This window comes from Arvicola amphibius, chromosome 2 (genome assembly GCF_903992535.2).
Source record: "Arvicola amphibius chromosome 2, mArvAmp1.2, whole genome shotgun sequence".
In the NCBI taxonomy this organism is placed as follows: domain Eukaryota; kingdom Metazoa; phylum Chordata; class Mammalia; order Rodentia; family Cricetidae; genus Arvicola; species Arvicola amphibius.
In genome coordinates this window covers 94,867,142-94,889,763 of record NC_052048.2, presented here as the reverse complement: position 1 = coordinate 94,889,763, position 22,622 = coordinate 94,867,142, and the positions used below count along the sequence as shown (strand labels likewise).

The following is a 22,622-nucleotide window of genomic DNA, read 5'->3' as shown; positions in this document are numbered from 1 at the left end:
ATCTAGAAAACATTTCCACACCTAAGGCCCAAGAAGCATTGAAGAAAATGGGGCAGAAAAACTGCAAGATCTAAAGGATGAAAAAGTTTGCTGCAAGATTATGTCTCCTAGTGATATCCGAGGCACCAACCATTAAGACTCACCATCATGACTGACTGCCTAAAGGTGAGATGAACAAGGACAACACCAACAGACATGCTAAAGCAGACAAAGGAAAGACCCCTAGGCCTCACCCTGTACAACCGAATGCTGAGAGTGGAAGACATAGTCTCTCCCAGGAAAGAGCACACCAACTGGTTATCCACTACCAATCAGTAAGCCCCAAAACCACACATATAAGTAACATTATACCAACCAACCAGGTTGTGTTTGGGAATACATATGAAAACAGTAATGTGTGTATGTGTGTGTGCATGTGTGTGTGTGTGTGTGTGTGTGTGTGTGTGTATCACAATTAATAAAAACCAAGAGACAGAATTTGGGGCTCAACTTGAAGGTCAGAAAAGCAAAAAACTCAGCTACTGGCTCTTATCTCTACCTCAGTCCAAAATGGTGATCCTGCTTCCAGGAATCTCAAAATGAGACTGAGTGAGAGCTGTCTCCTCACATCTTATATTCCTCTCTAGGATTGCAATTAAGGGCGTGAAATACTACCACCCAGTTTGTATGGCAAACTAGTGTGGCTACTGGGATTAAAGGTGTGTGTCACCACTGCCTGGTCTGTAAGGCTGATCAGTATGGCTGTTTTACTCTCTGAACTTCAGGCAAGCTTTATTTATTAAAATACAAATGCAATATCACTATATATATACATATATGCATATAACAACTGATTAAAAAAGAGGCTGTGAATTTGAAAAAGAATAAGGAGTTGTATATGAAAGAAAATGAAAAGGGAAATAATCTAATTTTATGATAATCTTTAAAAATAAGCATCATTAAGAAAGGTTTGTACTATTCAGACGAGAGATCCTGAGACACAACTAGACCAATGGCTTTGCCTTCCTCCATGGACTGACCCAATGACATACTCTTCATTTGACGGCACAACTGGACCACCCAGAGATGAGATGTGCTAAGAGGAAGCATATCAGTTAAGGACATGGTCCTGGTGGCTGTAGCCTCATCCAGGCCTGTTCCTTGATCTGTCCCTAGCTTCTCTGAGCCACATTAGCCCCTTTCCTCCACCTTAGATTCCTAAGTGTGCTGCCTCACAGGCCTCATCCCAGAAGCAACAAAACCAAACGCCCAAAGCTCGAAACTTCTGAAAATATATGTCAATGCTTTTCTTTCTTTTCAGCTGTTTTTAATCAGGTATTTTATCACAACTATGACAAGCTAAGACATATATGCAGCCAATTTGGACATTAGCATATTTAGATGTCAAGAACACAGCATATAGCAGTCTATTCCAGGGCATCTATGTGAGAAATAAAAACGCTTCCATACTAACACTTGAATATCAATGTTCAGAGAGGCTTCATTCACAGTAAGTAAGAGGTGAAAAGCATCCAAGGGCTCACGGCTAAACCAAAGGAAAAACAAAGTACTTGCTGTGGTATTGAAACTAACTGCCATATGCTTGCTTTTCTTCAACTATTTCTAAATAGTCCTTCTATAAATTGAAAGCAGCAATATGCTAAGAACATGCTTGTTCCCTAAACACTAAATAGTTCAAACATATAATGTATAACATCAAATGCTCATAAACAATTCTTCTCACGGTGAAACATTTTTTTAGATGGAAACCTAGTATACAACCCATTTCGATCTTTAATTAAATTTATCAAGAGAAAATCCCACCAGCTAAGTGATACTAGCTAAGCAAAACACTAATATACTCAAAATGGTATAAAACTGTTCAATCTAAAAAGCCTAATAACCAACATCAATAAGAACTGGAAATCTGTAATCTTATTATTATTCATAGAGTTTGCATTGTGTTCTATTATAAACAATTTTTGCACACAGGAACAACCACAGCATCTAACACGTATGTACAGTCCACTCTGTTCATGTGGATGTTACTACAGAACACTATCATTATTTTTCCTGAATATATATAATAAAAATAATTTTCACAATGAAGTAATAGAAGTATTAAGTATAAGGCAGGTTATATATGAAATCTGCCTTCATTTATGAGTTATAATTTAATATGGTTATTACCTCTACAGTTAATGTGTAATGCATGGCAGCTTAAAACTAAATACTACATTATACTGTGATAATAGTAGCTATAGTATTCTGAAATGTGCTTCATTCATCAAAGTTATATGAGGGTTTGGACTAGTACTTCATGAAATCTAGATCTATTACACGTGGCTAAAAGAGGAAGGAGGAAGACAGAAAAGCTTTTAAGGAAAAAGTAATTACTTTGGGAGGACGCCTTTCCTGTCTAAGTAGACATGACTGGCTATGGCTGGCTTCATTGCCAACAAGAGTCTACCGGAGCAGTGTGCACACCTGTGGCAACACAGCACCACTTAAGTCAAAGAAGTCATTGTGGGGCCAGGCTGACACTTTCTAAGTCATCGTAATCCCAGAAACCAGGAAACTCCACAGTCACAAAAGGCTTTGAATCTGTCTTAAAGGAGGATGGAGACTGAGAACAAGCCCAGGGATCTGTGTTCAGCAGACAAATGGTCTGATGCTACAGGAAACAGAAAAATGAAAACCCTCTCATACTGACCAAACCATGACAAGACCAGAGAAACCACCACATTAGACTTGATATTCTTTATCTCCTCATTTCTGGTAGACACGGACTAAGCATAAAGCAGCAGATATTGCCAACAGTTCTAGCAAACATTAGGCATCCACTGTCAAGCACATGGTGAAGAAGGTGTAAAGACATATTATCACCTTTATTGGCCAAATACAATACCGCATCTACTGTAAAGTGATACAACAGAAAGATGTGAAGATACTCATGGAACACGGTGGAAGAAACTGTGAGAGGATTCCAGAAAAGTATTAGAAAGAAAATATTTTTGAAGAAAGGGCTTAAATTCAGAGCACAAACATGAAGGGTAGGAAGGGAAGATGTGTGACAGAATCTACTCAGAGGATGATGATGGGTCTGCCAGGACTCACACAGTTTGAAAAGCACCAACAAGAGATGGCTGCGGAGACCACCAGAATGGATGTGCCCAAACGAGTCAGGTGGCAGATGGTGGAGAATCAGCAGAGTCGAGTCTTCAACTAGACCCAAGAGATGACTCCTGCTACAACACAAGGTGGAGTGCCTCTGGCTCCAATTAGAGCTGCTTTGGCTCTGGAGGAAACACAGCTTCTAGAAAGGGCACACGAGGTGTCTACTAATCTGTATGTGGATGAGTTTCTAGGACTCAGCAGGACCACAAGCTAAACTGGGAGAGCTGTAGGAAATTGGCCCCATGCTATTTCTTCATGTCCGTAGGGGTTTTGGTAGCTTTCTTTGTTAAGATGTGAGTGGGACACTTTTGAGCCATTTTCCACGTGAATGCCGTATTTCTCACAACAAAAAACTGAGAAATAGTACACGCACACACCTGCCCACTCGAGGCACGCAGCAACTGCTCTTATTGCCTTCCACCCACAGCATCCTTCAAGCTCACTCCTTACACACTTTTTAGCGTACCTCTTGAAGAACTTTACCAGCTAAGGGTGAGACACTAATATTTTCTCCTTCCGGATGGATCTGGAAATTCACTCTTTGATAAAGAATCTGAAACAAGAAAGGTTGCATTTTTGTTTTAATTTCCTTCTTTTCACATTGTAGACTTGAAATTTAAGAAGTAATAGGTTCTTCTTCAAGGGATGGGGGTGCTATTTGATAACCTACAGTTTTGGGCAACAAACTGTTGCCCAAATAAGCAAAACAAATCAGGAGTTTGGGAAAAATCAGGAGTTTGGAAAGAGTTGCACAAGAAAGGGACAGTTCCAGGAATGGAAATGGTCTGTGAGAAGCCTGCCACTGACGGATGTCTATGGCATGAAATGTAAGGTTCACTGTGCCCTCCCTCTGCCAGCTGTTTCTCATAGAGAAGGGTCTCCACCCAACTTAGTATGACTTTAGGGAATTTAGCATCTCTCCAAGGCCAATTTCCACTCTTGATTTCTCAAGGACACAAGAAGGAATATATAACAGTAGTTTTAACTAACATGGTTACAGACACAATTCATATGATCGTTTCCCATCTATTCTACATTTCCTTCATTTTTGAATTATTTATTTCCTAACATAATACTTGTAGTTTTACTCAAACCTCTTACACCCCTTCTTCCTTACCATAATAAAGCCAACAAAACTTTAATATCCTCAGGTTTTCAAATTCCTTTTGGGTGACAACTGTGATTCTTCTAGAACATCTGTATGCTACAAAAACAAACAACACTGACCCCATGTCTCACATACATACACTCAACAAAATGAATCTCACACACGTCTGGATTTAGTGTATTCGTGTTCACTTACCTCTGTTTGAAGAGAGCTGCTAGCTGCCAAAAGCAGTTCAATGTTGCTGGGAGGACAATGTGTCAAAGCAAAAGCCATGAGCTCCTGACGAGTGGCCAGGTCCTGAAAGCCTTCTGATTGGCCCAACTGGCTGCAAACAGCCCAACTTTCCGGATATCCTGAAAAATTAGCAAAGAGGAAAAAAAAAAGGAAAACGTGATTTGCAGAAAGAGTAATGCAAGCAAAGGCAAGAGCTCCAGCAGAGTCCTAACTTGAGCTTGTGGTACCAAGGCAACAAAGCAGTCATTAACAACTAAATGCACACAAGGCATGAATATCCAAGCTAGAAAAGAAAGATTTGACTGATTCATTATCCACAAAATTCAGGACTACTTGAGACAAGAGTTCTGGACAGAACACTTTAAATTTCAGAAGTGATAAATGAATGCAAATTATTAACAGAACTTAATGTTCAATAGAAAGGTGGATTCTGAATTCAAAATACCAAGAGTTTGACACTGTGTAACTACTTGGCATTTCTGTGAACTGGAAAAAGCTCCAATACCACACTTTCCATTACAATTACAAAGAGACAATAATAGCAACCCCTTTTCTCTAGAGTTGTTGAAAGGACTGAAGCACATTTGTACTGGAAAGTGCAACAGAATTTGCAGTCTGTTATAAAGAGAATTAAAGCAGGTACTAACATAGAAACACCCACTTCACAGAGGACAGACATCTAAGGTCAGGGCCAAATGGAGCTAGCAAAAGCCCCAGTAGATGTTTTTTACAATGTCACACTACAAATTCCTCAAAACCACTTATTCTCGTTTGAAGGTGCTCCAGGCTGACTGAAGATTTTGCTCTAAGGATTAAAGGCATCCACCCAAAAACATGTCTCTAAATATGTACACTAAAAATTAATTCTGGAATTAACCCTATAGAAATAAAATTAATATGAAGAGTTCTAAAAGTAATTTTGAATACAATAATATTTGTATAGAAAACAATGACTCTGAATTTCATGTGGCAACATCACAATTAACTGTGAAGAATGAAGGTTTTCATGGAACGTCTTTTTTTGGTTCTGTTGTTGTTGTTGTTGTTGTTTTGGTTTGGTTTGGTTTTGGTTTTTCAAAACAGGGTTTATCTGTGTAGCCCTGGCTGTCCTGGAACTCGTTTTGTAGACCAGGCTGGCCTTGAACTCACAGAGATCTGCCTGCCTCTGCCTCTTGTGTGCTGGGATTAAAGGTGTGCTCTGCCACCACCCAGCATTGAAAATTCTTTCTAATGGTAAGGTTAGGATGTTCTATATTGACTTCCAGAGTATAAAACTATTTGTATTTGTATATTTCTTGCCAAAGATCATGTGCTTGACCAGAACTTTACCCAGGTTCCCATGAGCTGTGTTTTAGGCCCTCACAGCTCAAGTTTCCAAAACTCTTGAAGGCTGAGCATGATCGACATCTTTGACAGCAAATCAAACATTGTCACCGTCTGCCCTTTCCCCTGGACCTGCCTTCAAAGACCTTCCTAAAACAACGCAGAGATGCTTCCTCTCCCTGAACCTCTCTTCTTCTCATTTTCCATCAAATAACCAACTTCAGACAGTTCATAAGATGTAATGCGCATCTGTCTTTGATGTGTAAGGAGCTGGGTCTACTTTCTCTCACACAGTTATCCTAAACAGCCTTCCTGACAGTTACCAGGTACTAACAGGCACAGTAAAGACACAGGGCTGGAGATCACTAGATGCAAGAAGCCCAGAGTGAATCCCCCGCAACAAACAAGTGCAGGAATGCTGAGTGAGCAGTGCAGGAGTTAACATAGTATAGCATGCTGCACTGGCTGCCCTACTGGAGTACAAAGATTTTCCCACAGAGGGTTCATAATAGAGGATACTATGCTTTCTGCCAGTGAGGAATGTGTTCTTTGGATGAAAAATTATTCCTCAATAAAGTCTGAATATTCTTTCAAGACAGAGACTTTAAATTCAATTTAGAAAATATTTAGGTCAAACGCCTTCCCAATTTTTCAACACCATTTTTTTCTTACATTAAGATATAGAAATACTGACTATCCAGCAAATTGTAGATATTCTTCCAAATTTTATTTTGTATAATATACAAAATAGCATTAAAATGCTTCAAATACTGTTGTTCCTAAAATGATTAGCATATTCTAGTCAGGGAATGTAAACAAAATCAAAGATAGTCTATTATATCTGAGCCCATTAAAATATTGATATTAATCTATAAAAACACAGCATACATGCTTGCTGCTTATAAAATAATTTCTGTAGGACCCAGCCATGACAAGCTCAATAAAGGCCCAAGTCTCAGTAGTTTACCCTAAGACAATACATGATTCCAAGAAAAAACATAACTGAGACTACCCAGGACCACCAAGGAACAGGAAATTCCTAAGATTCAAACCATTGTAGATGGGATCACTGCCAGCACCCACCCATTGCTTTTCCCCAGGACACAAATAGACAAATGTCAGCCAATCAGTGATGTGGGATTCCCCTCTGCATTCTGTGAATGTTTTATTATCATTGGTTATTAAAGTAGCTGTTTTGGCCAATGGCTTAGCAGTGCAAAGCCAGGTGGAAAATCTGAACAGAGATACAGAAAGAAAGCAAAGTCAAGGAGATATAATATAGCTGCCAAAGGAGAAAGACACCAGCTGCCAGCCAGAATCTTCCTAGTAGGTCACAGCCTCGTGGTAATTCACAGATTAATAAAAATGGGTGAATTTAAGATGTAAGAGTTTCTGTGTGATTATTCAGGTCCGAGTGGCTGGGAGACAAACAAGCAGTCTCCGCCTATACAATGGCGCACAACATGGACTGACTCCATACACATTAAACATGGGAGAGCTTGGGAAGAAATTATACACACACACACACACACACACACACACACACAAATAAACCATAGTTAAGCACAGCTTCATAGTAGCAGCAGTTTCTCGGTGGGCTCAGTTTGCTAGAAGCAAATAGAGGTACAGTTACTATAAGAGAAGGCTTCCTCACTTAGCAGTAGCAGCAAAAACTGTGCAGCTCCTCTAAGAAGGCTTCCTGGTTCATGCTAGCTGCATGAACAGCTCTGGCTCTTTCAGGAGGCCAGATACTTAAATGAGGTTTGAGGGCAGCATGCTGCAAGTTAGTGGCAGCATGGACCAACTGCAAATGAAAGTTCAGGTGGTGAGGATGGTTCCCACCTAGTAGTCCCAGAGGTGACCGTAAAAGTACCTCGGCCATATTGAAAGGCTGAGAGAAGTGGAGCCAGCATCCAGGGCCACTGTGACTAGCTGCTTACAATTTTAAAAGCACTCCTAGTCTGAAAATGATTACAGATACTTAAAAAATAGATTCAAACAGCAATAAATCTCTGAACAGGTCACAGTGTGTTTTTAAAAATGTACATAGGCTTGAGAGAAGAAAATGAGTACAGAAAGTTATAAAAAAATTGTTTTAAAAAAATAAAACAAAGTCTTTAAAAAAATACAGAGAGTCATAGATTAAACAAGTCACATAAAATGGAAAATACACAGAGATTCTGGATTATGTATATTATTGTGTTTTCTTTTAATTTTTTGACTGTGAATGAGATAAGTACAGAGAGACATTTCATTGTATGGGCTCCTAAGCTAAACCAACATATATATTTTAAAGGTATCATGACTCCAAAATTTGGGATATGCTACTTTGGAAAAGAGATTCTGCTTTTGGTTCCACAGAGTATAGAAAGAAAGCTGTGGATTCCTTGCCAGCTAATATGGTTTGATGAAACAAGATCCCCTGAAGCAATGGCCCAGATGGTCCAACATCCATGACAGCTTCACGAATGTTGGCTGAGATAGACCTACCACACAAGATACCCCATGTAAGACCTGATTAACAGCACCCCCAATCAGCAGGAAGTAGTTTAGAGAACAATGTCCAATTATTTATGAATGTTTGTTTACATTTAAATACCTTGGATTGGTAAGGATTTTGGTTTATTGATACAAATTTAAGGTCAATTTTGCTATATGTATATTTCTGCTCTTGATTAAGGTATTGTGCTTGTACAGCTCATTTAAAAATGTAATATATAATTAAGAATTACAGATTAATAGATAGTCATCTATAATAATCAAGCTTGTAGTCTTGTTAGTTAGGTTTTCTGTTGAATGGAGCGGCAGGGCTACGTCCCGCCACCCGGCTAGCTTTACCCAAAATAATTACATGGAAACTGTATTCTTTTAAACACTGCGTAGCCCATTAGTTTCAGCCTCTTATTATCTAATTCTCACATCTTGCTTTAACCCATATTTAGTAATCTGTGTAGCACCACAAGGTGGTTGCTTACCAGGATATCTTAACCTCTGTCCTTCTCGGAGAGGAGAGGCATGGTGACTCACTATGGCGACTGCCTAAAGCATCTGCCCAACTCGCTTCCTTTCTCCCACAATTCTGTTCTGTATACTCCACCTACCTAATTTTCTGTCTCTTAAAGGGCCAAGACAGTTTCTTTATTAATTAGCCAATGAAAGTAACATAGACAGATAACTCTCCTCCATCAGTTTTCTAGATATACAGAGATATATTTCAGATGGATAGGTATTCCTCAAACCTTTCAAAGAATAACAGAATATGACATTTAAAATATTTTAAGAACTTAGGACTTTTCATGACAATGAGACATCTGCTTCTGTCAGCATCAATCTAATTCAAGAGGATGACAGACATCAAACAGGCTCCTTATTGAGCTGTTTAGCCACTTGGGTGAGAAACTGCTCTTGCCTAGAATGCTTGATGGTATGCTGTATGTACTGGATATTCAGAAAAATGACTGCTGAGCTTGCCTAAAAGTGAGAAAGTCTTCAGGGTTCCTGCTTCATAAAAGAGTCTGCCAGACATTCTGCATGATACAGAAGAAGTGACTAACAAACTGTCAATAGAGGTAAAATTGTCTTTCAAATTTCCTGATTCATGGAAAGGTCTGCCAGATACTATGGGCCTGTAGGGTGAAGATGAATGCCCCATTGTTACAGAAAAACTTTGGATGACTGTCCAGGCAGCGAGATGTCTCTATCAATTCTAGAGTTTTGGAAGTTGCTTACAATGCACTTCCTGTTTACTTAGGTAATATTATATCCTTCTGGGGTCTTTGATGGAATTGAAGGAAAGATATAGTTTTTCTTAGTTATAATAAAAGATAAAGTATATATAAATATTATAACTGTAATTCTTGCTTGATACCTGTTTTGTATACGTAATGTTACTATGTTAAAGTTAAAACCTCCCTTTTTTGACAGAAAAGAGCAGATAATGTAGGATTCCCTTTTGTATGCTGTAAATATGTTTTATTACCATTGGTTGTTAAAGGCACTGTTTTGACCAATGGCTTAGCAAAGCAAAGCCAGGTGGGAAACCCAAACAGAGATATAAAGATATAGAGAGAAGAGATATAAAGATAAAGTAGGCAGAGTCAAGGAGACACTGTATAGTTGCCAAAGAAGAAGATTCCAGCCACCAGCCAGAACCTTTCAGGTGGGCTACATTCGTGGCAATACACAGATTAATACAAATGAGTTAATTTAAGATGTAAGAGTTAGCTAAAAAAAATTACCCATGCTATCAGCCAAGCAGTGTTGTAATAAATACAGTTTCTGTGTGATTATTTGGGTCGGGCAGCCGGGAAACAAACGAGCAGCCTCCATCTACAAATCGGGGATCCTGAACCATAGAAATCCTTCACCACTACCCTTGCTATTATAAAACCCAACCCCAACTGAGTTTGGGGCTCCCTGATCACTTTCAATATATTGAAAACCTGGAGAGCATGGCTTACCAATCAGACTGGCAGATTTCAAAAGAACCCATTTCCATTATTTATCATGTAGAGAGAATGTGAGCAAAGCGCGAAGCTGTCTACTCACCTGCGGCCATCAGATCCTGACAGTACATACTGGCTGCTTTGTAGTCCTGGACATGCAGTGCTTGTTCTACTAACAGGATCAGAACCTGGCCACGCCTTTCCTCTGGGTCTTCCCCTGTGCACAAATGCGGACAACATGATTAGGTAAGCCTCAACTGATCAAGTTCAATAACAGTGTGTATCAAATGCAGAAGTAAAAAGTATTAAATTGATTTTTAGGGATTGGAGGATAAAGGTTATCATAGTTTTTACTTTCTTATCTACTTATTGTGCCTGGAAGTCCTCCTCAGTCTCTGAAGGGATCATTGATAAATATTAGTTCTTAAAATATTCAAATCTCTCTCTTTCACTCTCTCTCTCTTTCTCTCTCTCTCTCTCTCTCTCTCTCTCTCTCTCTCTCTCTCTCTCACATGCACGAGAGAGAGATACTCACACGTACACACACATGCGAGACAATTACCCATGCACACACACTCACATAGAACACACTAGTATTTGCACTTCTGCCTGCCACTGAGAAGCCAATAGCAGGAGAAACTCCAGCACCTTGACTTCCTAAAGAGCCAACAGAAATCCAACCAACGGGAAGCAGTAAAACACGACAGAGATCCAACAGAACCACTCAGTTAAAATTGCCAAGGTAATTGAGTCTATTGGGATTCTCAAAAATCAGGAAATGCTGAACAAAGTTTGTATGCCCAACTATTATAGTTACTACCTCAGAAATGTGTGTGGCCTTCATGGTATTCAGTGACTTCATAAATGCAGGGTTACTGAACAAAGTATTAAAGTATTTTTTAAAAATATACATTCCTTGTGTTTCAATAAATTGGTACAACAGTAAGACTGAATTGTGCTACAACATACTCTTTGAAGATGTCTGAATGCAAAGGACCCTGCACACGGCTAGCTACTATGGTACAACACATATCCATCAGAGTTTAAGGATTTCAATTCCCTACTGAGCTGTGTATGGTCTCCGGTGTTTAAGATGGCTTCTGTAGAAACAGACATGTCTGGGAGCCTTCCACAGCCTGAGAGCTGTGACTAGAACACAGTCAGTCTGGGCACCAGAACACTGACTGCACAGCACCCTTCAGCGTACTTTCCTCAAGACTGTATGGTCATGAGAACCACTGTGTTCACTATGACCTTGACATCTTAATTCTTCTTTACTTTGTGCTCAATGGACACCCATTTCCTACATTGCTCCTACCTGAATTTGCTGATATAAACTTTGAAGAACTGTGGGACAGTATGGACCCAGACTTTAAATAAGAAGACCTCATTTTCAGCATTGAACATTTAATGTCAGAAGGGACCCAGCACACAATGATTACAGGGATTACACTGGAGGATTTTTTTAATTCATCTTTATAAAAAATGTATGATACATTCCTTGTACTTGAAAGGAATGCCTGAGACATAAACATTTGAGTACAAAGTGCTCAGAAAATGAAAAACTTTACCTGAGACAATCAGAGACCACTACCTATCCAAGTAATACTCACAAGAACTTAGGGGCGGATTTTTGTTAAAGCACCGACTCTTTCCTGGGCCCACAAATGTCCAGTAAGTGCCTGAAAGCTTGATAAACACTGGCCTCTCTGTCTCCACTGCATCCATCTCTTTCACTCGAAGTCATTTTGTCCTTCGGTCACCTCAGGTTCCAGAAACAAGAGGTCTAATGGATAAACAGCTGGTGGGAGTAGGTTCCATCGCCAAGCAGCTGTGACTGTGGCACTGAAAAAAGGCCCCCTGGATCAGTCATAAGATAATGACCAACAGGCCAGAGCCCGACTCCGCTCCCTTCCCTGTATAATCTAAGAGCTCTGGATGTTTCCCTGGAAGACTGAAGGAGCATCATTAGTCCTCTTCATAGCATCAGTTTAGTTACAGTGAATAAAATGCTTTTCCAACTTTTCACCTTTACTCCTTTTGGTTTGGGGACAGGTGGCCAGACCTGATGTGGGAGGGTCTTCTGTTTGAGTTGATTTCATTGAATAATAAAGAAACTGCCTGGCCCATTTGATTGGCCAGCCCTTAGGTGGGTGGAGTAGACAGAACAGAATGCTGGGAAGGGAAGTTAATAAATCATCATGCCTCTCCTCTCTGGGTCAGACGCGATGAAGCTCCAGCCCAAGATGGACATACGCTAGAATCTTCACGGTAAGGCACCACTTCGTGGTGCTACACAGATTATTAGATATGCGTTAATCAAGATGTGAGTAAGAGGCTGGAACTAATGGGCCACGCAGTGTTTAAATGAATGCAGTTTGTGTGTTGTTATTTCGGGACATAAGCTAGCCAGGCTGCTAGGAACTGGGTGGCAGGAACGCGGCCTGCTGCTAATCACTGCACTACACAGACCTAATATGTAGATAGCCTCAGAGTTGAGCCTCCATTCCAGGGCTCTACTAATCAAGGCCAGGAATCAGAGCTTCCAGTTAGCCTCTAAGTAGGAGGTTTCCAATTCTATATATATATATATATATATATATATATATATATATATATATATATATTTGCTTGTTTTCTTAAACACCTTAAAAGTTTTCCTCTTTTGGTCTACAGGACTCTGAACCAATCCAGGTTTGATTCGACCTGATTCATGAGGCTATCTGCTGAAATAAACTGATTACATTTTAATGCATCTCCATTTAGCTTTTAACAAGCCCATTAAGTTTCCTACTACAAAGACCTCAGTGTAGCAAACTGAATCTAAATAAATAGTTTCGAATAGTCTCCTTCAACATTTTAGCAAATATTAAGACCTTTTCAAAACAGCATGCACATATCTCAGTAATGCAGACATAAGTATGTCAAGAATGGCAAGGAAATATTTTCTAATATATTAAAAAAAAATTTCTATTGTTTTAAAAATCAGATGCTCAATTCAATTGAATATACACTGCCACTATAATAATAACCAGGAAGTTAGCATGGTCCAAGCCAAGGTCATTATGAAAACCTAGATTATAAATTTCATTTAATAAAGAAGTATTATGCCACTTATAAATGTCAAAGGCACTGTTATAATGTAACTTCATCACCACCCCCAAAATAGGTAAGCCACATGACATTTTTGTCTTAGCTGTCCTTAAAAGGTAGCAGCATGAAAGAAAGCATAGATCAACAAGTAGAGATACAATAGTTCATGTTAAATACAATATAAACTAACTCAAACTTGCATCCATATGGGTAATAACACGCTCTATTTTTCACTTAGAAAAGGAAAAACAATCTTCCCTCTAATTTAATAATTCTTATTTGAGAATATTTCCTGTGAAAGGACAACTTAACTAAAAGAAAACGTATGGAAGGTAAACAACATGCACACTTCCTATATGCGTGGTGTGCCCCAGCAAGAAACAAACCCCAAGGCAGCCTCGCGAACACTGCACACCCACAGACACAAAGGAAGACCCTCCCTCACCTTCCTCTTGAAGGAAGCCTGCCCAGACATTCTCTGTTAAACTGTCATATACTCCTTTACTTCTCGATTTTCAGAGACTTACTCGTGGCTAACCATATATACACACATGAAGAAATGCACATACCATGTTTAATGTAAACACACTCCCTACCTAATACTCTTGAAATGCTTGCATTTGTGCACAATATATACAATAGTGGAAGAGTCAAATGCATTTTTTGTCATGTGTCTTGGCTAGGCTCCAAATACTAAACTCATTGTTGAAGGCAATGTGCAAGCCCCTAGCAGCTAAGTGTTAATCCTGGATAATCTTGGGAGGCAGATGGAGTCACAGGAAAAGATTCACAGATGAAAGAGATGGGGGTAGGTGAGGGTGAAAGGCTCCCATGCAGAGCAGTCTTAGGCCATACCTGTGGAACCAGACCAGGTCCTAATCTTACCCAGCCATGGGAATTTCAGACTCAACTAATCCACCTCATGGTAGCAGAAGCCAATATCTTGGACAGCTGTCTCTCATGCTCTATTTGCTTTACTTCTCTGGTAGGAGCAGGAGTAATAAAACAAAGGATTTCACCTATACATGTTTTTAAATGGACAAGGTCTCAATATGCAGTATAAATTGAGCTCCAAATTGCAACCTTCCTGTCTCAGCCTCCCCAGTAAATATGAATATTTATATGTGTCAATACATTTATGCATTATTTTCTCTTATCTAAGATCAATAAACCCCATATCTGATGATTTCTGCACGAAGAGTCATACACTTATAAAAGTCTTATGAAGGAGATGAAACACACAGAGGCCACTGAGAGCCATCACACAACATCAGAAAGAGTACACAGAGATAACAGCAGAAGGTAGAAAGGCAAATGCCTAGCTAAAAAACACACTGATCTCTCTAATCCTATGTCTTCACTTGCAAAATGAGATTCACCTCTCTGCCTATGAGGCACACAGTAACAAGAATCAGAGATACATATTAAAGAATGAAGTTGTATGAAATATTAAAGAATAAAATTGAAATCATTATTGTTGATAGAATGGCCAAATTGCAATTATGAAGTCCAAAGTTACTTACTTGAAAGTTAAAAGTTGATCAGGTAATCCAAAACTCAATATGGTTAATAGCAGACCTGGAAAATGTTCTTAAGCAAGTATATTCTCAGAGACAACAGCCAGGAGTGTGGGGACTCATAGAGAGCGATGAAAGAAACCATGGCTGTGGTGCTCGTGTGTGTCATTCTGACCTCAGGAGGCTAAAGGAGATTAGATGAGAGGCAAACCTGGGCTACATAACTATTCCTTCCATGGCTTGTCTGAAGAACATTAATGGTTGCACAACAAACAGCTCTGAGTTTTGAACTGAAGGTCAACATAAAATATGTCTGCTAACAGCTATATGTTCCCTTCGAGTAAGGGGCCGAACGCTCCTCCTCCGAGAATGATTCTTGGTTATTTATGATGATTCTCCCGTTCCCACAGTTTATTTCTGCAAGTTTTGGGTAACATGATGGAACTGAGCACTGCCCCATGCTTTGTACTCAAGACACGAGTCATCGCTGCATCCACTGTCCAATAAGACATGTCTATGTAAGCTGGTCTCCAGTCACTCTGCACCATTCTGGTTATCAGTCCCACTGTCACAACACACAGGGCTTCTGTTCATGTACCCATCAGCTACTTAGTGGGGTCCTAGAGTGCCAAAATGAAAATGGCTGCCATTTGGGTATGCCATAAACAAAATGAAGCCATAAAGGGCAAGCTATAAGGAAAAAGTGAAAGGTCTGGATTTAGTGAGCACAGTAAGAACGAGCCTTCGGCCTGTGAGGCTGGGAAAGGGAAACGTCAGTCATTCTGAAACCACACTTCAAACTGTAAAAGCTGCAGTCACGGGGGGCAGGGACTGGATTAAGGCAGAAAAGACATTAAATCTGTACCCGATAGCGACTTTTGTGTAAACGCACATGGCTCATAAGATCAATTTGTTGAACAAATTTTATACTTTAGCCTTATGTTTCAATGATACTGCTCCAAGTTGGAATATCATACAAGAGACAGCATGTTAACATTTGGGAAGTGAAGTGTGGCCAATCTGAGATGATCTGAAGTTTTAGAACTAAATTAGCTGCAATAAGGAAAATCAATCCAAGTACCATGCACCTTCACACGCTTCTACAGAATCCTTAGGAGGAATGCTCTCCTCGTAGAACTGTTGATTCAAACTGTTGTTTGAAGGTTGCCAGGTCCATTTATTATATGTCACAATCAAAGCAAAACACTATCTTAACAGGTGCAGAGGTGACAAACACCACATCTGTAAGAGCTGGGCCCTTATGAAATCCATCCTTTGCTATGTTCGAAGAGCTTTGCTATGCATGCACTCAGTTGGTTCTCTTATTACTAGACTATGGGTAACCAAAAGGGACAGCTTTCCTGTTTCCTAGATGTGCACACTGGACAAATAAAGCTTGAAACACACAGACACACACACACACACACAAACTCAGGATTAAACCATTTTTCTGAGTCTACATTCAATTTTTTCCCAGGGGGCCCAATATGCCTCACAGAGAAGCCAGGTCCCAAGACCTTTCCAAGTGTGTAACAGATGTCAGCGTTGTGCTCAAAGCTGAGAAGTGATACATGTTTATCAGAAGTAAAGACCTTAATAAGAATTCTACTTATTAGGACTTCAAAATATTAACCTATGTGTCTACTAAATATATTGAATTTTTAAAGGTTAAAAAGAAAAACAAATTTTCTTTACTTTTGAGTCTGTTTCATGGTTTAGACTATGACAAACGCAAACCACTATTATGGAACAAAATACCCAACAATTATTCTTATAGAAAAAAAATATATATATATATGTATATATATATATATTCATACATATATATACATGTATATGTATGTGTATATGTGTGAATATATATACATTTCAAAAAATACAAAACTAGCACTAAAATATTCTGGCAGGTAGGAGCACTGTAGTTAATGGAGCATAAAATGCAGAGTCAGAGATTTTCCTTAAAAGTCAGGCTCCTACTTCATCCTGGTAAGCAGCACACTTAACTTCTGTAACTTCAGAATTTCTATTATAAAATGGGAAGCTAACCACTACTGTAACAATTTCGCAGAAAACTGAATGAGGTAAAATGTATGATAACTTTGCCAAATAGTCAGTGCACAAAATTTTCTAATGAGTTTATCAGAACTATCAAACTCAGTCTGGCTCGTGAGTGTGCTGGTACAGTGGGTGCTTCACACAGCAGTCTCCTTTGAATGATAACAAGGACTTCTGCTGACTTCACAACTGTACACCCTGATTAAGCCCTTTTCACTCAAGGGCATCTGATTTTCCCAAAACTTCAGTATAAACACTTTTATAACAGGCCAAGATTCCTAGAAAATATTGTTCCTTGCTTAAAAAAGAAAACAAAAAGTTCTTCTGAACAACTGAGCAAATCCTGATGCTCATATAGACTGGTGTGATAAATGGGTCAGGAGTTTAGCACTCAGAGACTTACCTGCAACCCTCAGCAACTCAGCAAGGCCTAGCAGCTTGGCTGACTGTTTGTAGCATGTGGGAGACTGCAAAACACACTCCTTGATGAGGCTAATCCGATCAGAACACAGGCGCACTAAAAACAGACAATGAAGAACTTCATGAACACACGAAGGGGTGCCACAAATGTTCAAGCATAAGGGAACCAAAATGTAATTACTGATCTCAGAGTGACCGCAGTGACATACCCTGTAATGCAACAGTGCTGAGGCCAAGGCAGGATGACCATGCATTTGAGTCCAGCATGGACTATACATTTAAGGCCTCATCTCCCCAAGCCCAAATTCAAAATATACTTTAGTAGTGTACACACACACACACACACACACACACGCACAGAGAGAGAAAGAGAGAGAGAGAGAGAGAGAGAGAGAGAGAGAGAGAGAGAGAGAGAGAGAGGGTCTCACTCAAGTGGCCCTGATTGCCTGGTTGTGCAGAAATCCTCCTACCTGCCTCCTGAGTACTGGGTTTACAGGCAAGTACAACTAAGTTTGGCTAAGGCAACGTCACCCCAGAACGGAGGGCACCAAGTTCCAAATCTCCTATGGCTAAGCCCAGTCCTCTCACTTAAACTAGCACTCAGGAAAATGAAATGCCTAATCAACCAGTTCATATCATAGAGCAAAGAATATTTAAAGAGAAAATGTCAAAGGACATCAAGTGAGCTCCAAGAGTAAGTAGTTCTTACTCAGAGTAGCAATGGCAAAGAAGATGGTACTGCCTAGGCAGCTGACTTGCAGTAACCATGACAACTGCATCAGCAGCTAACATAAAATGGAAATGAATTGTGTCTCCAGAACTGACTTATATATAACAACCATACAACACCCACCCTAATAAACAGGTTATTTTCCCAAAGAAAAGAAACTGGGGTACAGAGAGCTTAAGATACTTTAACAAAGACCACCGAAAAGAGGTGGGTCCTGAATTCAACCCAAGTCTCTAAATTTTGCCTGTGGCTTTCATCTTTATTTCTAAATCCCTAGTAAATCCTCACATAGCCTGCTCTTTGGAAATGTTTCATATGTAGTTGGCTGAGAGGGACATAAATCTTAGGGAAGTGAAGATATTGTGGTTTTTCATTGGAATTAGTCTGTTATTTTCTATATTTTTATTGGAATTGAATTTGGAACTTACAGAAAGGTTGCAAGTTGCAAAAATATCTACATTGTAATACTGTATTAATTGGATTCACCAGCTCCTAATTCCTTCTAATCTTATACCTGTATACACAATCATAAACACATACACTCACTCCTGTCTTCCTCTATATGCATATTCACATACACAAATACTTTTGTTAACCATTTGAGGAAAAATTGCAGAGCATATGTCCTACATACCTCAGTGTTCCAGTATGCACATCCTGAAGCACAGGATGCTTGCAGATGAACAGTTGTATCCACCCCAGTTTTATATCGCAAATGTCCACCTTGTTAACCTTGCTAACCTCATGCTGTAACTTCTTTGGACAGTGAACGAGAGTGGAAATGTTATACGCCATGTGTGAGTAAAGACCACATCACTGGATTCCCCACTGATGTTCCCCTGCATGAGAACGCTGTCTCAAGGCATGCAGAGCTGATCACAGTGGGCAGCTCCAGTCATGCTCCCTAGCCTGTGAGCTGCTGGTAATTTCCATTTGCCGCGCAGTCAAGGTTTTAAAGGCCTGTATCCAAGGTCTCTATAATGGATTTTTAAAGTGTGGGCTTTCCCCTCAGTATCTGCTGCCATTTTACTTGTTTTCCTCCAGATTCAATAACACAATGACTATGCTATAGCTACTTTTTTATGTTCTAAACAGATGTTTACAGCAAAGCCTGTTATGGATATAATACTTCTACACACACATTAAAAAAAAAAAAGGCTGGGCCTTATATGCCATATGCCTTGTGTGTTTCTTTTCTTTTTTTCTTTTTTTTTTTTTTTTTTGAATTTTCGAGACAGGGTTTCTCCGTAGCTTTTGGTTCTTACCCTGGAACTAGCTCTTTTAGAGCAGGCTGGCCTTGAACTCACAGAGATCCGCCTACCTCTGCTTCCTGAGTGCTGTGATTAAAGGCGTGCACTGCCACCACCACCCGGGGCCTTGTGTGGAAGTTCTACCCTTAGGGGGCTGATTTCCCTCCTATTATCATAACCACAATCAAGGTAGGAAACTGTAGTACTAGATCCTCATCAACCCATTTTTCCATTCAATGAAACACTTGTTTTATCCATTCATCCTGAGCAATGGTTACTAATAATAGATAAGTATATTAAATTGAACAGCAAGAGTCTAAGTGATTGCAATTAGCACATACAAGTCAACTCTTTATCTCCTCTCTGAACTGCTGGTACAACCATACAACAGTTCCTTTTACTGACCATCTTTGGGTAACTAAGATGTAAACGCCCAGCATTACAGCAGCGACTCCTTCACTCAGAAACTTCCTGGAAGGTGCAGCCTTTACAGTCTTGGTTGTGTATCATCAAAGTCACATCTAACTGACCACCACAAGAGCTCAGAACTCACTTAGCATTGTAAAGGATCACAGCATGTAGAACAGTTTTTTATTCATCACTCAGCTCAGATTATTTAAGTAGCAAAATTACATACACAGCTGAATGTGTACATTGCACACACATGTACACACACACACACACACACACACACACACGAATATACCAATGCTGTAATATTTACCCTAATGAAAGATGAAGAAAAAACTTACTATGTTTTAGAATCTTCCTTTGCTGAAATTAACAAATATATTATGGGGGTAGAATAGTTAATAATTAAACATTTTAGAATAAGCTGAAATGGTTTTTAGCAACTTTGATTAATTTTCATAATTATTAAAAAGTTTTGAGTTCAAAAGTTGTATTAATGGTACATCTGAAGAGATTGTCAATGACCTAACAATCTAACCATATATACTAACAACCTGCCCTATATACTCAGGGTGCTACTTACACCTGCATAATAATTAGGTCCAACAATGAAATTCAGAGTAATAATAGTCTATGTCTTTCCAGCACAGTAGCTTTTATTAAGAAGTCAAACTTTGAGTAAAACCACAATGAAAATCCATATAAAGTTTAAAACTGTGACACTGCAACCGGCTCTTCCCCAGTCCCAGTTATTGCTGACACTGCAGGGGACAAAGGAACGTGGCCACTAGCACCTGGAGGAACTGAGGCTTCTGATCCTATGTTATTTTTTTTTTAAATGAGAGAGGACAACTATGGTGGAAACTTACCAAAAAAAAAAAAAAGAAAAAGAAGAAATGAACTGTGGGATAATGCTCTTTTACATTGTAAAGATTTGCCACTCATATTAGTTTAATAAAAGAGTAGCCAGGCAGGAAGTATAATCAGGGTAACCAGACTAAGAGAATTCTGGGAAGAGGAAAGGCAGAGAGTCAGTCAGTCCACTCAGATGCAGAGGAAACAAAATGAGAATGCCTTACTGACAAAAGATACCAAGCCATGTGGCTAAACAAAGACAAAAATTATGGGTGAATTTAAGTCATAAGAGCTACTTAGCAATAAGCCTGAGTAATAGGCCAATTAATATAAGACACTGCGTGTTTCTTTGGGATTGAATGGCTGTGGGACTGGGTAGGAGACAGCAACTTTGTGCTACAATGAACTGTTATATTTCCCTGTCACTAGTTCTAGCCAATTCTAGAGTTAGGAATGGTAGACTACAGCAGTCAGCCAAGTACACTTCTCCCTAGGAAACCACCTTTATATTCAGGGGCCTAGAGTTCTGGATTTAGAGAGACTATGGTCAGCTATGGTCTTCTAAGGCCTGGAATGTTTCAATGCACCATCCTTACAGTTTAGGACAAGCACTTAGTACAAGCACGTAGGACAAGTTGGGTGACATCTGTCCAGACGACTCCAACATACCTGTTAAAATTAGACAAAAAAAAAAACCTGAGAAAAATGTAAATATCATTGGCAATTAAGTTCTTAGAAAGAATTGTCTCCCACTACTTTTAAGACAAGATTGGGAGGTGGTTACCTAGTTAACAATCTATGAAAGTAAAATACAGGAATAAGCTATGTGCCAAAACTGAAGTAAATCTACAAGTGTCATTCATAAAAATAAGAAGTACATATGTTTGCTTTGATCCAGTGGCCTCACTGTTCAGTTGCTCTGTTACTACTATTATGTCTTTACAGGTTATAAACAAGATTTTTTTAATTAACTGCAAAATGTTTTAACTTGAGGTTTCATTGCAAAAATTAAAAAAGATAATTAATATTGTATATTAATAATGTATTCAGATTATCAAAGTTACTTTCATTGAAAAAATAAAAAAGGAACACTACTTAATTGGTGCAAAATAAGGTAGCAATGCAATACCAAGCAGAAGACGCACCTTGCAAAGGCAGGATCTTTACCCCAAATTCTTCAAGATACCCCAGAGCTTCAATGAGGTCTAGTTCCTCTTGAATGGCAGCTGGCCTGTCTATTATGAGCTGCAAGCAGCACCTAAAACAAATCACAGAGATTTTGAAAAGCAGCAGCATAAATTCACCCAGTTACTTTTCTATATTGAGCAAGAAGTGGTCAAACACATATTTCTCTAACACCTGCCAGACTGCTAAAAAGTTGTCCATTCTTTCCATATTGATTCAGTATAGGACCTGAAGTTCTAGATGGAACAATAAGACAATGGAAGGAGATCAAGGAGATATAAATTGGAAAGGAAGAAGTCAAAGTATAATAATTAGCAGATGATATGATAGTATAAATAAGTGACCCCCAAATATTCTACCAGGGAACTCCTATAGCTGATAAATACCTTCAGTGAAGTGACTAGACACAAAATTAACTCACACAACACAAAAATCAGTAGCCCTCCTAAACAGAAATGACAAACAAGCTGAAAAAGAAATTGGGGAAACAATAGCCACAAATAACATAAAATATCTTGGAGTAACTCTAACCAAGCAAGTGAAAGACTTGCTCCAAAACTGTACGTTTTTTGTTTTTTTTTTTTTTTTGCTTTTCAAGATAGGATTTCTCTGTGTAACAGTCCTGGCTGTACTGGAATTAGCTCTGTAGACAGGGCTGGCCTCAAACTCAAGAAATCTGCTTGCCTGTGCCTCCCAAGTGCTGGGAGTAAAGGCGTGCGCTACCACCATCCGGCCAGCTTCACGCCTTTTGAGAAAGAAATTGAAGACGTTATCAAACTATAGAAAGATCTCCCACACTCATGGATTGGTAGGATTACAACAGTAAAAGTGGCCATCCTA

At 39.2% G+C, this 22,622-nt stretch overlaps 1 protein-coding gene across 1 annotated transcript in view; it reads right to left on the bottom strand.

Annotated features, from left to right (window-relative positions):
- The window catches only part of Nbas (NBAS subunit of NRZ tethering complex), a 305,414-nt gene that overhangs the window by 147,533 nt on the left and 135,259 nt on the right, over positions 1-22,622 (bottom strand). Inside the window, exons 31-35 of the mRNA XM_038318917.1 lie at positions 21,743-21,855; positions 17,335-17,448; positions 10,370-10,483; positions 4,460-4,617; positions 3,623-3,709 (exon numbers count right to left, since the gene is read on the bottom strand). Coding sequence (XP_038174845.1) covers positions 3,623-3,709; positions 4,460-4,617; positions 10,370-10,483; positions 17,335-17,448; positions 21,743-21,855 — 586 coding nt within the window. The remainder of the gene's footprint in view (positions 1-3,622; positions 3,710-4,459; positions 4,618-10,369; positions 10,484-17,334; positions 17,449-21,742; positions 21,856-22,622) is intronic.